The sequence below is a fragment of the Stegostoma tigrinum genome, chromosome 10 (assembly GCF_030684315.1).
Source record: "Stegostoma tigrinum isolate sSteTig4 chromosome 10, sSteTig4.hap1, whole genome shotgun sequence".
NCBI lineage: Eukaryota > Metazoa > Chordata > Chondrichthyes > Orectolobiformes > Stegostomatidae > Stegostoma > Stegostoma tigrinum.
Genome location: NC_081363.1, coordinates 31535650 through 31550426, shown reverse-complemented (window position 1 = coordinate 31550426; position 14777 = coordinate 31535650). Strand labels below are relative to the sequence as shown.

Genomic DNA, 14777 nt, shown 5'->3' with positions numbered 1-14777 from the left:
GAATGGTGGCAGACAATTAAACAACTACCCGGAGGAGGAGGCTCCTCAAATATCCCCATCCTCAATGATGGAAGAGCCCAGCACATCAGTGCAAAAAGTTGAAGCTTTCACTGCAATCTTCAGCCAAAAGTGCCGAGTGTATGATCCTTCTCGGCCTCCTCCAGCGGTGCCCAGCATTACAGAGAATAGTCTTCAGCCAATTGGATTCACTCTATGTGGTATCAAGAAATGATTGGAGACACAGGATACAGCAAAGGCTACGGGCCTGATAACATTCCAGCAATTGTACTGAAGACTTGAACTCCTGAACCTGCTCCTCCCCTAACCAAGTTGGTCCAACACAGTAACAACTCTGGCATCTACCCAACAAGGTGAAAAATTATACAGAGATAATGGGAACTGCAGATGCTGGAGAATCCAAGATAATAAAATGTGAGGCTGGATGAACACAGCAGGCCCAGCAGCATCTCAGGGGCACAAAAGCTGACGTTTCGGGCCTAGACCCTTCATCAGAGAGGGGGATGGGGAGAGGGAACTGGAATAAATAGGGAGAGAGGGGGAGGCAGACCGAAGATGGAGAGTAAAGAAGATAGGTGGAGAGAGTATAGGTGGGGAGGTAGGGAGGGGATAGGTCAGTCCAGGGAAGACGGACAGGTCAAGGAGGTGTGATGAGGTTAGTAGGTAGCTGGGGGTGCAGCTTGGGGTGGGAGGAAGGGATGGGTGAGAGGAAGAACAGGTTAGGGAGGCAGAGACAGGTTGGACTGGTTTTGGGATGCAGTTGGTGGAGGGGAAGAGCTGGGCTGGTTGTGTGGTGCAGTGGGGGGAGGGGACGAACTGGGCTGGTTTTGGGTGCGGTGGGGGAAAGGGAGATTATGAAGCTGGTGAAGTCCACATTGATACCATTCGGCTGCAGGGTTCCCAAGCAGAATATGAGTTGCTGTTCCTGCAACATTTGGGTGGCATCATTGTGGCACTGCAGGAGGCCCATGATGGACATGTCATCGAAAGAATGGGAGGGGGAGTGGAAATGGTTTGCAACTGGGAGGTGCAGTTGTTTATTGTGAACCGAGTGAAGGTGTTCTGCAAACGGTCCCCAAGCGTCCGCTTGGTTTCCATAATGTAGAGGAAGCCACACCGGGTACAATGGATGCAGTAAACCACATTGGCAGATGTCCAGGTGAACCCCTGCTTAATATGGAAAGTCATCTTGGGGCCTGGGATAGGGGTGAGGGAGGTGGTGTGGGGGCAGGTGTGGCATTTCCTGCAGTTGCAGGGGAAGGTGCTGGGTGTGGTGGGGCTGGAGGGCAGTGTAGAGCGAACAAGGGAGTCACAGAGAGAGTGGTGTCTCCGGAAAGCAGACAAGGGTGGGGATGGAAAAATATCTTGGGTGCTGGGGTCAGATTGTAGATGGCGGAAGTGTCGGAGGATGATGCGTTGTATCCGGAGGTTGGTGGGGTTGTGTGTGAGAATGAGGGGGATCCTCTTTGGGCGGTTGTGTCGGGGACGGGGTGTGAGGGATGTGTTGCGGGAAATGCGGGAGACGCAGTCAAGGGCGTTCTCGACCACTGTGGGGGGAAAGTTGCGGTCCTTGAAGAACTTGGACATCTGGGATGTGCGGGAGTCCACTTCACCAACACCTTCCACCCCAACCTTCAGTTCACCTGGGCCATCTCCAGCACATCCCTCACCTTCCTGGACCTCTCAGTCTCCATCTCAGGCAACCAGCTTGTAACCGATATCCATTTCAAGCCCACCGACTCCCACAGCTACCTAGAATACACTTCCTCCCACCCACACTCCTGCAAAAATTCCATCCCCATTCTCAATTCCTCCGCCTCAGCCGCATCTGCTCCCATGATGATGCATTCCACTCCCGTACATCCCAGATGTCCAAGTTCTTCAAGGACCGCAACTTTCCCCCCACAGTGGTCGAGAACGCTCTTGACCGCGTCTCCCGCATTTCCCGCAACACATCCCTCACACTCCGCCCCCGCCTCAACCGCCCAAAGAGGATCCCCCACGTTCTCACACACCACCCCATCAACCTCCGGATACAACGCATCATCCTCTGACACTTCCGCCATCTACAATCTGACCCCTGCACCCAAGACATTTTTCCATCCCCACCCTTGTCTGCTTTCCGGAGAGACCACTCTCTCTGTGACTCCCTTGTTCGCTCCACACTGCCCTCCAACCCCACCACACCTGGCACCTTCCCCTGCAACTGCAGGAAATGCTACACTTGCCCCCACACCTCCTCCCTCACCCCCATCCCAGGCCCCAAGATGACTTTCCACATTAAGCAGAGGTTCACCTGCACATCTGCCAATGTGGTATACTGTATCCATTGTACCCGGTGTGGCTTGCTGTACATTGGGGAAACCAAGCGGTGGCTTGCGGACTGCTTTGCAGAACACCTCCACTTGGTTCGCAATAAACAACTGCACCTCCCAGTCGCAAACCATTTCCACTCCCCCTCCCATTCTTTTGATGACAAGTCCATCATGGGCCTCCTGCAGTGCCACAATGATGCCACCCGAAGGTTGCAGGAACAGCAACTCATATTCCACTTGGGAACCCTGCAGCCGAATGGTATCAATGTGGACTTCACCAGCTTCAAAATCTCCCCTTCCCCCACCGCATCCCAAAACCAGCCCAGTTCGTCCCCTCCCCCCAATGCATCCCAAAACCAGTCCAACCTGTCTCTGCTTCCCTAACCTGTTCTTCCGCTCACCCATCCCTTCCTCCCACCCCAAGCCGCACCTCCATCTCCGACCTACTAACCTCATCCCACCTCCTTGACTTGTCCATCTTCCCTGGACTGACCTATCCCCTCCCCACCTCCCCACCTATACTCTCTTCTCCACCTATCTTCTTTTCTCTCCATCTTCGGTCTGCCTCCCCCTCTCTCCCTATTTATTCCAGAACCCTCACCCCATCCCCCTCTCTGATGAAGGCGTCTAGGCCCGAAACGTCAGCTTTTGTGCTCCTGAGATGCTGCTGGGCCTGCTGTGTTCATCCAGCCTCACATTTTATTGTCAAGGTGAAAAATTACCCAGGTCTGTCCTGTTCACAAAAAGCAGGACAAATCCAAAGTGCCCATTAACACCCCAGTCTACTCTCGATCACCAGTAAAGTGATGGAGGGTGTCATCGACAGTGCTATCAAACAGCACCTTCTCAGTGACGCCCAGTTTGGGTTCTGCCAGGACCACTCAGCTCCCAATTTCATTACAGCCTTATTTCAAACGTGGACGTAAGAGTTGAATTCAAGAGCCAAGATGAGAGTGTCAGCTCTTCATGCATTCGACCAGGTGTAGCATCAAGAAGCGCTGGCAAAACTGGAATCAATGGGAATCCAGGGGCAAACTCTCCACTGGTTTAATTCATTCCTGGCACATAGGAAGGTGGTCATGTCATCTCAACTCCAGGATATCTTTGCAGGTCCTCAGGGTAGTGTCGTAGGCCCAACCAACATTCAGCTGCTTCAATGATCTTCCCTCCATCATAAAGGTCAGAAATAGGGATGTTCACCAAGGATTACACTATTTCAGCACAATTTGTGACTCCTCAGATACTGAAGCAGTCCATGTTGAAATGCAACATGATCTGGACAACATCCAGGCTTAGGCTAACAAGTGGCAAAGTAACATTCGTGCCACACAAATGCCAGGCTGTGATCATCACCAATAAGAGACAATCTAACCACTGCCCTTTGATGTTCAATGGTGTTACCATCACTGATTGCCCCCACTGGCAACATCCTGAGGATTACTATTGACTAGAAACTCAACTGGACTCACCACATAAACACAGTGACTACAACAGCAGGTCAGAAGATTGGAATACTACAATGTTTAATATATCTCCTGACTCCCCAAAGCCTGTCTACCATCTACAAGGCAGAAATCTGGAGGAACACCCCCACAATTGCGCAGATGACAGCAGTTCCAACATCACTCAAGAAACTTGACATCAGCTGTCAATGGCTTTAACTCTTGCTTCACTTCTGGATTTGAGCACTTTTGTCCATGTCTGAACCAAGCAGCCTGCTTGATTGGCAGTACATCCACACACATCCGCTTCCTCCACCACCGATGCTCAGTCACAGCAGTGTGTACTTTCTACAAGTTGTACTGCAGAAATTCACCAAAGATCCTCAGACTGCACCTTCCAAACCCATGACCACTTCCATCTAGAAGGTTAAGGGCAGCAGACATATAGGAACACCACCATCTTCAAGTTCCCCTCCAAGCTACTCACCATCCTGACTTAGAAATATATAAGACCATAAGACATAGGAGTGGAAGTAAGGCCATTTGGCCCATCAAGCCCACTCCGCCATTTAAATCATGGCTGATGGGCATTTCAACACCACTTCCCTGCACTCTCCCCGTAGCCCTTGATTCCTTCTGAGATCAAGAATTTGTCGATCTCTGCCTTGAAGGCATCCAACGTCCCGGCCTCCACTGCACTCTGTGGCAATGAATTCCACCAGCCCACCACACTCTGGCTGAAGAAATGTCGTCTCATTTCAGTTTTAAATTTACTCTAATTTTAAGGCTATGCCCACGGGTCCTAGTCTCCCCGCCTAACAGAAACAACTTCCTAGCGTCCACCCCTTCTAAGCCATACATTATCTTCTAAGTTTCTATTAGATCTCCCCTCAACCTTCTAAACTCTAATGAGCACAATCCCAGGATCCTTAGCCGTTCATCATACGTTAAACCTACCATTCCAGGGATCATCCATGTGAATCTCTGTTGGACACGCTCCAGGGCTAATATGTCCTTCCTGAGGTGTTCCTTCATTGGTCCTGAAATTTCCTCCCTAAATCGCATTGTGGGTCAACCCACAGCAGGTGGACTGCATGGTTCAAGAAAGCAACTCATCACCACTTTCTCAAGGGCAACTATGAATGGGCAATAAGTGCTGACGCGCTAGTGACACCCACATCCCACAAGAATGAATAAAATTATAAAAAACTAAATTCATTGCTTTAAAATTATGATAAAGGAAGGGGTTGAGCAGAGCACATTAGGGAGATTTAATGTGACCAACAAAACCCAGTAAGAAACAATGCCAAAGCTCTGGTAACTAAATTAAAATGCTGCAGCTGCTGGAAGTGTAAAATAAGAAGGGTAAGTGCTGGAAAAACTCAGCAGGGCTGCAAAATAGAATAATTGAAGGAGGCCTTTCAATCTGTTGTGTCTGGTCCTGAAAGAGCTATCCAACTGGTCTCATTCTCCAGCCCTATCTCCATAGCCCTTGAAATTCATCACTTTCAAATATATATCCAGTTCTCTTTTGAAACCTCCAAGTCCACCTCCATCACTCTCCCAGGCAATGTTTTCCAAATCCTAGCAATTCTGAGCAAAGAAATTTCTCCTTATTTCATTCCTCGCTGTCTTTCTAACAATCTTGAAATTGTGACCCCCCCCCCCACAGTTACCACCATACTAACTAGTGGAAACAGAATATTTTTCTTTACCTTGTCAATATTATTCATAATTGTGAACACCTCAGTAAGGTCACTTCTTAATCTTCTCCGCTCCAAGGAGAATAAGCCCAATTTCTCTAATCTTTCCCTGTATCTGAAATCCCTCATTCTTGCTACCGCTTTAGTAAATCTCCCTTGCACTCTCTCAAGGACTTTAACTTTCCTTAAATAATGTGCCTAGAACTGAACACGAAACTCCAAATGTGATTTGACCAATCATTTGTAGAGGTGTAGCCTCACTTCCTTGCTTTCATATTCTATGCCTCTATTTGTGAACCCCTGGATCAGGTAAGCCTATAACCCTTCCTAATAACTGATTCAACTTGTTTGGCCACCTTCTGTAGTGAGAGAAACAGTTAATATTTTGAGTACAATATGAATCTTCTTCAGCAGTTAACTGTGTTTCTCTCCCTACAGATGCTGCCTATTTTAAGTGCTTATGAATTAATCTGATGTTTTAAACAATATAAATAATACCTACCACCATCTTCATCAGAATCAAAATCAGACTCCTCACTATCATATTGAATGGCTTTCTTGTACCCTTCCAACTCATGTGTCCAAATCATCACTGTTGTGTCTGGTCCCCCAACCGTAACGAGCAAACTATCGTCATGTGTCCAACGTACATTGGTAACATGTGTGCTGTGAGCCACATATCTTTTGAACTTCCCATACTTTCCCTTAATTCAAAGAGAAAACCAATAAAACCTTGATTAACGTTTATAATGACAAATGCCAGCCAACAATGGCCATAATATTTTTTAAACAAATATGCTCAGTCTCATTTCATCTTAATGAATTACTGAAAAGTTTTTTTGGTAGGTTATCTGATAAATAAGTAGAAAAAGATAGGACTTACTATCATCATTATTCATCATTCAGAAAAGCTGATGTATTTTCAAAAGACAAGTGACAATAAACCTGGCTTATTCATTTTACATAAATTAATAAACCAGTAATTAATTCCATCCAAGCAAAACACTAATAACTTAATTGCTTTTTTCCTCTATTTTCACTTATTAAAATACAGTACGCACAAAAACACATTCTAAAAATCAAACTAAAAATGAAAGTGCAATTACCTTCACTGGGTATCGGAACAACTTCACAAATCCAAAGTCATCCCCTGTAACAAGCACTTTTTTGTTACTAGTAAGACAGGATGCAGAAACATCTGTGACCTCGCTTACCATGGGCCAGATACCTTCACACGAAGTACCCAAGACACATGTCCAAGAGGTCCAGTCTATCTTGTCCACCTGATAAAGTAAGTCCATTGTTGTGATAAAGACTGATAATTGCAACAAATTTGATCTACAAAAGCTACTGATGTAAAAATAGTTTACTGCATTTTACTCCTTGCAAGACTGCTTTCTCCTCCTTTGAAATAATTGCTCGAATACTACAGTTGGGCTTTGTTGCCCAATAAAAGTTTGTCAAACTTGAAATAATTTGAAAAACGTAAGTCTTATATTTTAGGAGCAAAAACAAAGTTGCTGGAAAAGCTCAGCAGGTCTGGCAGCATCTCTGAAGGAGAAAACAGAGTTAACGTTTCGGGTCCGATGACCCTTTGTCAGAACAGCTCTGAGGAAGGGTCACCGGACCCGAAACAATAACTCTGCTTTCTACTTCACAGATGCTGCCAGACCTGCTGAGCTTTTCCAGCGACTTTGTTTTTGTTCCTGATTTACAGCCTCTGCTGTTCTTTTGGTTTTTATTATATGTTTGTTTTGTGCTCATTTATTTTTACTAGTTTCTACAGACCTCATAAAACAGATCAGCTTACTGGAAGCCCAGAGTTTGCTGCAAAATAATAGGTTTAATTTGCATGTCATTATTAATACATAAATTGTGGTGATGATGAAACAGCCCCTTAATTATAAATTGTAATTAAGTTGCTGAACTATTTGCTCCACACTGTCAAGAAAAATAGCTTGCCCTCGACATCTGCACAAAGTTCAAGACATTACTACATTTACACGTTAATTGGCAATTAAATGCCTCACAAAATGCTAGAACTGGTACTTGGCATGGCTGCCTTTTTGATGACAAGAATTATGTTCTTGGAAATGTTACATTACCTGTCTGGTCTAGGAAGTAACTAACAGAAACTGAGGTAAACACAATGAGCTGCTGAAAATCTTAAACAAAAACACATCAGGTTTGGCAGCATCTGAGGAGAGAAAACAGAGTTAATGTTCCAAGTCCAGTGATGTCTGTTCTGATAAAGGGTCACTGGAGTTGAAATGTTAACTCTTTTCTCTCTACAAAAGGTGCCAGACCTGCTCTGTTTCTCTAAAAGAAACTGAGATCTCATACTTACAAACAGTGAATTGATGTTAGAGAATTTTAAATAGCATATTTTTCAGAAGAATATTTCTTCCCTTTTCTGTGGCTGATTTGATTCTAATTCAACAGGTTTGCTCCTCATATTTGTGTTGTTCTCAATTCTAAATTCTCCATTGTTGGTGAGAAAAATGTCAATTTCATTAAACAAAAATGGTGAAAGAACTGTGGATGCTGGAAACACGAACAAAAACAGAAATTTCCAGAGAAGCACAGCAGATCTGGCAGCATCTGTGGACAGAAAGCAGGGTTAACATTTTGGGTTTCAGTTCTGAGGAAGGGTCATTGAACTCGACAAAGTAACTCTGCTTTCTCTTCACAGATTCTGCCAGGCCTGCTGAGTTTCTACAGCGATTTCTGTTTTTGTTCCGTCATTTGCATTGCTTGCCAAGATTCCATAGACCCTATTAGCCTCACTATCAGCTTACATTTCCAGCACAAAATTCATTCAGCTATATTGTGAAGAAAACATTTAACAGACTTTTCCTGTTCAGTGGATTTTGGCCAACATGTCTTACCTCTGCATTATTTATAATCTGAGGTTTTCCACGAGGAGCTTCAAAGAATAACTGTTCCTTAGCACCAGTATTAACTTGTAAAAGTTTTCCTGTTGAATAGCAAAACATGTTTTTGCTCAATATCAGTACGTTTTCCACTAATCCTCAACTTCAAAAAACTGGACTGATTAGAAGGAAGGCAGAAAGTGATTTGATTTCAGAGGAGGGAGCAAGCCAATGGCACCACTAACTTGTCCACAACCTCCGTCTCACGCTGAGATCACATGATATTAACCATTGATTAGCCACTGATAGCTTCTGAAATGTTGGAGCATATTGTTCAATTGCAAAACCAATCACCATTTAGTCCAAGAATAACATTTTCCCTCTGAGGCCATAATCATGGCCTGGCCAGGATCACCTATTTCCTATAAGGAACTTTTATTCGTTTTACGTTCTTTACAATTAATTGGTAACAGTTGAATTTATCCAGGGATTTCTACATCAAGGAATCAGTGGAAATGGTCATTTTTCCATCTAAGTGGCTAAAATTAAGGGTTTGAAACAGAATGCTAGTAGTTGGGTCCTTATTTGGAATAAAAGATTCAACTTAACTTAGAGAGATAACGCATATGGCTTTGTGAGTTGACAAAAGAAAGCAAATGAAATATCATCAAATGCTACTTTCCATGCTTAGGAATATTAAGTGGCCAAAATGCTGACTTTGTATCATCACTTAGCCCATAACTGCACTGCATGTACAGCCTTATTACATTACTTTCTACAGATGCTATTATGACATTGGCTCTTGTTCAATTTTATCTTTCTCGTAAATTGTAATGAACTATGAAATTCACTTTAGTTTTGTGAAAAAGTGCTCGAAGATATTTCTATATCTGCTTCTCAAAAATTCCACAGGATTTTGGTAAAGTTACTTGAAAAGGGGACAAGATACAGCATATTTTTTACGTCAATAGATTTATCTATGTACACAGCAAGAACATTCTAGTATTTTTCACATGGTAAATTTTTGGTGTTAGTCGGAGCTGTGCAAGTAAAATTGACCAAGACTCTTTGAGGCAAACGTTTTTTTCTTCCTGTACAATGAACATTTGATCAACATCTTAAGCATGCTAGCCTAACATTAGTTGCAGAACCCAGGAGTGAAAAATTCATGGCATCAGATTGGATGGTCTGATTGCACTGGGCATCTATTGTTCAATGGGTTAGTGTAAATGCCAATTTATCTCAAGAACCTCTATTAACATTTCGTTTGATAATGTGACCTCTTCAGAATAACTCAACTGGGAAACATGTTTTACTATTAAAAGATAACACACCAAGAATAGCTCAAACATGTTTGCACTTTCAGCAGTAAAATCAATTGCAAAAGTTAGGTACCAAAAACACCTCAACAAAAAATTAAAATTCTTACTTTTTGAATAACATGATCAAAAGCACAGAGGACAGTCAACTGGACAAGAACTGGATAGATTGTCAATTGGACAAGAACAAGGTATCTTTTCACAGCTGTAACTTTACTGGAGTAATGACAGAAATCACATTTGCCAAAGAGAATTCTAGTGTGGCTACTATGGTGGAAAACAAGCAATTCCATGAAAAAAAATGCTTGTAATTGTATGTATTTAAACATATTGTCCTATTCATGTTAAAGAAAGATTGATAAACATGTACCTCTTTTGTCCCAGTCCAAATGTGTTATATAGCTGGAAGCTCCTTTACAAATGCCAACTCGTTTACTACTCATTACATTATAGATGTCTATGAAATTATCATGAGATGCAACAGCTAAGTACTTTCCAGAACCTGAAATTTTAAAATGACAAATTATTTCAAGAAGTGAATTAAAAAGAAGAATTTAATCATAGTTTGAATTGGAAATCACATTCCTTATATTCAGTAGTCATGAATAGATACAAAGAGGCAACACAGCTCATTAAGTTAGTCTGGTTTTCTCTACAATAATTCAGTTAGTCTCATTCCTCTTCTCGACACTCATAGCCCTGCAAGCTTATTTCTTTCAGTGTCCATCCAATTGTCTCTGCTTTCACTACTCTCATAGTCACTGCATTCTAGATCATTACCTCTTGCTGTGTCAAAAAAGTACTTCCTCACATAACCTTTTTATCTCTTTCTCAACGTCTTAAATCTATATTTCCCAGTGCCATGGCTAAAGGGAAGTGATTTTTCATGTCTATCTTATCACCACCATCAGATGTCTCCTCACCGTCCTCTGCTCTGAAGAGGACAATGCCGGCTTCTCCAACCTTAGGTTACATTGAAAAATCTGTCATCTGAGAGTCAAAATTGTACAGTACAGTAACAGACCATTTGGCCCAACTTGTCCATGCTGACTAGATATCCTAAAATAATCTAGTCCCATGTGCCAGTTTTTGGCCCACATCCCTCTAAACACTTCCAATTCATGTACCCATCTAGGTGCCTTTTAAATGTTTCAATTGTATCAGCCTGTAGCACTTCCTTGCCAGCTCATTCCATACACACACCACCCTCTGCATGAAAAACTTGCCCTTCAGATCACTTTTCAATCTTTTTCCTCTCTCCTTAAACTTATGCCGTCTAGTTTTGGACTCCCCTACCCTAGAAAAAAAGACCATGGCTACTCACCCTATCTGCGCCTTGCATGATTTTATAATCTTCTATGATGTTACCTCCAAAGCTATAGGGAAAATTGCCCCAGCTTATTCACCCTCTCCCTACAGCTCAAACCCTCCAACCTGGCAACATCCTTGCAAATCTTTCCTGAAACCCTTTCAAGTTTCACAACATCCTTCCTATAGCAGGGAGACCAGAACTGATGCAATATTCCAAATGTGATCTAATCAATGTGCTGTACAGCTGCAACAATGACACCCCAACTCCTATAATCAATGCACTGACCAATAAAGGTAAGGATACTACATGCCTTCTTCACTACCCTGCATCACCACCTTCAAGGAAAAATGAACCTGCACTCCAAGGTCTCTTCATTCAGCAGCACTCCCCAGGGCCCTTTAAGTACAAGTCCTGCCCAGATTTGCCTTACCAAAATGTAATGCCTCACATTTATCCAAATTAAACTCCATCTGCCACTCCTCGGCCCATAAGCCCATTGGATCAGTATTCTGAGATAACTTCTTTGCTGCCCACTACACCACCAAATTTGGTGACATCTGCAAACTTACTAACCACTCCTCCTATATTTATATAAATGGCATACTAGTTTCTACTCCATTGCATAGTTTCTGAAATGTGGTGAAGGGAAACATGTAATACTGCGTTGTGATCTAATTAAAGCTTTATGAAGTCTCAGCATGACTTGGTTTTCTACCGAGTCCCTCTAGTTATGAAGCATAAGATCCCATATGCTTTGCTAACCACACTCACAAGGAGTTCTGCTCTTCAAATATTAGACACTTAAACCCTGCAGGCCCCTTTGTGACTGTACACTTTTGCAGTTGTGATAATTAGTCCATATTGCCTTTCCTTATCCCTTCTGCCAATAAACATCACCTTAAACTTCTCAGTATTAAATTCTATCTGCCACTGGTCTACTGACCCACAAGTCTATTTATGTTGGATGCTATTGACTGGTCTTATTCTCACTGCCTGCCTCACTTTCAAATTTGGTATCAGCAGCAAATTTTGAAATTTTATTTCGTTTTCCAACATATGAATGAATTGTACGTATCAGAAGAAATTTCAATTATGCACACAATCATGGCAGATTGGAACGATTTTGATTTGGATTCTACCGTGCTTTAAATAACTTAGGAGAGCTTGATGCTAAAGGAGCATCAGTGACTTAAAATCCCTATGTTTCACATGATCCATGAGCAAAATAAGCAAAATATTCATATAAAAAGAGAAATAGAAGAAAAACCACCAATTTATGGGATCCCCAATACTACTGCAAAGTAGTTTTGAGTTTTATCTAATGACAGATGTGTTTGGATCCCAGTCTAAACTAACATTTGGATGTGAATGTTACATTCCTGATTGATTCACCTGTGGAATGGGCAAAATGTTGTATGACCAAGGAATATGTGCAGATGGCATCAATGGCTCTGTTCATGATCTATCCACCTCAGGTTTCATGAATGTAGATGGATGAACACAAAATAGGAAGCACAAGGGGAACAATCTAGTTTATTCTTAGAGCACATCATTACACGTGTTTTTGATAACTATTTAAGTAGTTGGCAATGTAAAAATAATCTTGGTCTTACTTTTTCTATTATTTTGAATGTAGGCCCGAACAGTATTATTTGTAAACTTTTAGTAGAAGTGTTGATACTTAATTTCTAATTCAGTACCATTCATGATCCTTCAAAAAATATTTTAAAGGAAGTACCACTATTGATGGTATAAATGAGTTTAAAGGAAGGGGCAGGCAGCAAAATACAAAATACTAAGAAACCAGGAAAATAAGAACAATCACAAATCATGATTAAATCATAAAGTCTAGATGTGGCATTAAACAACTACACTTTGAAGCCACAGACATCAGCCCAGGACTGTAATTATTTAGAGGGGAAACATAAGCAACTACTTTTGACCAGTTGATGCATTATGCAATTCAAAACCTCTCATGACTGGCACATGATTTTTCGTAATTGTGAATACAAATAGTGAACTAATGAGTCTTGTTGACGTTTGGAGCTTGTTTTCTGATTGGGATAATAAGTTTCTTGAGTAAAATGAGCCCGACCATTCTCTTTTGAGTTACTAATGAACAAAAATACAACATATTATTTAATATTAATTGGCAGCCTTGCTCACTAAGGTGGTTAATGTGTGATGTGGGAAATGGAAACATAGCAATGATAAAGGAGTGGGTTCTCATTGCCTTAGAATGTAGTGGCTGTTTGCCTGCACAGGGTGTCATGCTACTTTGGATCTCTAATAGTCACTAGTTTCAATGCAAAATTCTTCATGAATGTGTACTAAACAACTGATTATGAAGTTCAGGAAATAAATGAGCCTCCTGGGTGGACAAAATGATTAAGTATTTTGTTTTCTGACACTGACATCATCATTTTCAAAGTGAGAGGAGGAAAGTTTAAGGGAGATATGCGTGGAAAGTTCTTTACACAGAGGGTGGTGGGCGCCTGGAACGCATTGCCAGTGGAGGTGGTAGACGCAGACACATTAACGTCTTTTAAGATATATTTGGACAGGTACATGGGTGGGCAGGGAGCAAATGGACACAGACCGTTAGAAAATAGATGACAGGTTAGACAGAGGATCCTGATCGGTGCAGGCTTGGAGGGCCGAAGGGCCTGTTCCTGTGCTGTAGGTTTCTTTGTTCTTTGTTCTTTGTATTCCACCAGCTCCAAGAAGAGTGGGGGAAAATTGTACTGAAACATTTAAATGTTTCTAATGTTCCAGATATAATTGTTTGTTTGCTTTCTGGCCAACTACAAACATTCCTGTTATGTTGATATTTTAAGCTGCAATTTTCAGGTGCAAGGAAAAATTACAATAATTTAAATCCTTTCCATTTTTAATAAAATTGACCAATTTTCAGAGAAAGCAGAAGAATTGATTCAATAATATGTGGTTTAAGCTTAGCCTACATACCAGGGGAAAACTTAATATCCGAAATATGCTCTTTTCTATGATGGAATGAAACAAGATCTTCGAGAGTGTCTGAATTTACAATCAGGAAACTTCCGTCATTTAGGCCAACTGCAAGTGATTTCCCATCAGGAGAGAAACAGCAACACCTGCCACCTATAATTATGATAACATAAACATTGTACTAGTATTATTGCTAGATGCTGCTTTTTTCTAACAAACCATGTCCGAAATCTATTTGCAATTGGATAAGCATCGTAACTTATAGCATGCTTTAAAACTAATAGAACATTTTACAAACAATTATTTCAATAAGATGACTTTATCAGTGAATAAACACCTCCTTTGTCCACACCATATACCTGAACCTGGAATGAATTTCTATTTTATTCAGTCCTGGCTCATCCATTACAATAATAGCAAATTTAATGAAGCAAAATATCACATGGTCAAAGAAGATAAATAACATTATAAACCCTGACCTGAATGACAGAGGTCTTTTAGGTGTGCTATATTATTCTGCTGGCACTTTCCAGAACTCATTTATGACAGAGATAATTTTGAATTTGCCATTCTAACAAATGTTAGTTACAACCATTTACTTTATTTTGTTGCTTGGCCCATTAGTGATTTGCAGTGTTTACTAAAGCCGCAAGCATTCATATTCTTGTCTTTCCCCTCCTCAAAATATATTGTCCAATATATTTGATGAGTAGATGACTTATTCCTGATTGTCAATTTATGATTTTTATTGAAGCTGTCATTAGCTTACAGCGTTTCACAAATAAAATCTCTCAGAATTGTTGATTAGAAATACCAACTCTATGTTCA

The 14777-nt window shown here is 41.6% G+C and overlaps 1 protein-coding gene across 5 annotated transcripts in view; it reads right to left on the bottom strand.

Moving 5' to 3' along the window:
- Window positions 1-14777, bottom strand: part of eml5 (EMAP like 5) — a 222168-nt gene that overhangs the window by 73629 nt on the left and 133762 nt on the right. For all 5 annotated transcript variants that reach the window (XR_009446227.1, XM_048538474.2, XM_048538475.2 and 2 more), the window contains exons 22-26: window positions 13950-14102; window positions 10041-10172; window positions 8367-8455; window positions 6585-6761; window positions 5981-6182 (exon numbers count right to left, since the gene is read on the bottom strand). Coding sequence is in view for 4 of the 5 variants with exons in the window: in XM_048538474.2 (XP_048394431.1) it covers window positions 5981-6182; window positions 6585-6761; window positions 8367-8455; window positions 10041-10172; window positions 13950-14102 (753 nt within the window). In the remaining variant the exon portion in view is untranslated. The remainder of the gene's footprint in view (window positions 1-5980; window positions 6183-6584; window positions 6762-8366; window positions 8456-10040; window positions 10173-13949; window positions 14103-14777) is intronic.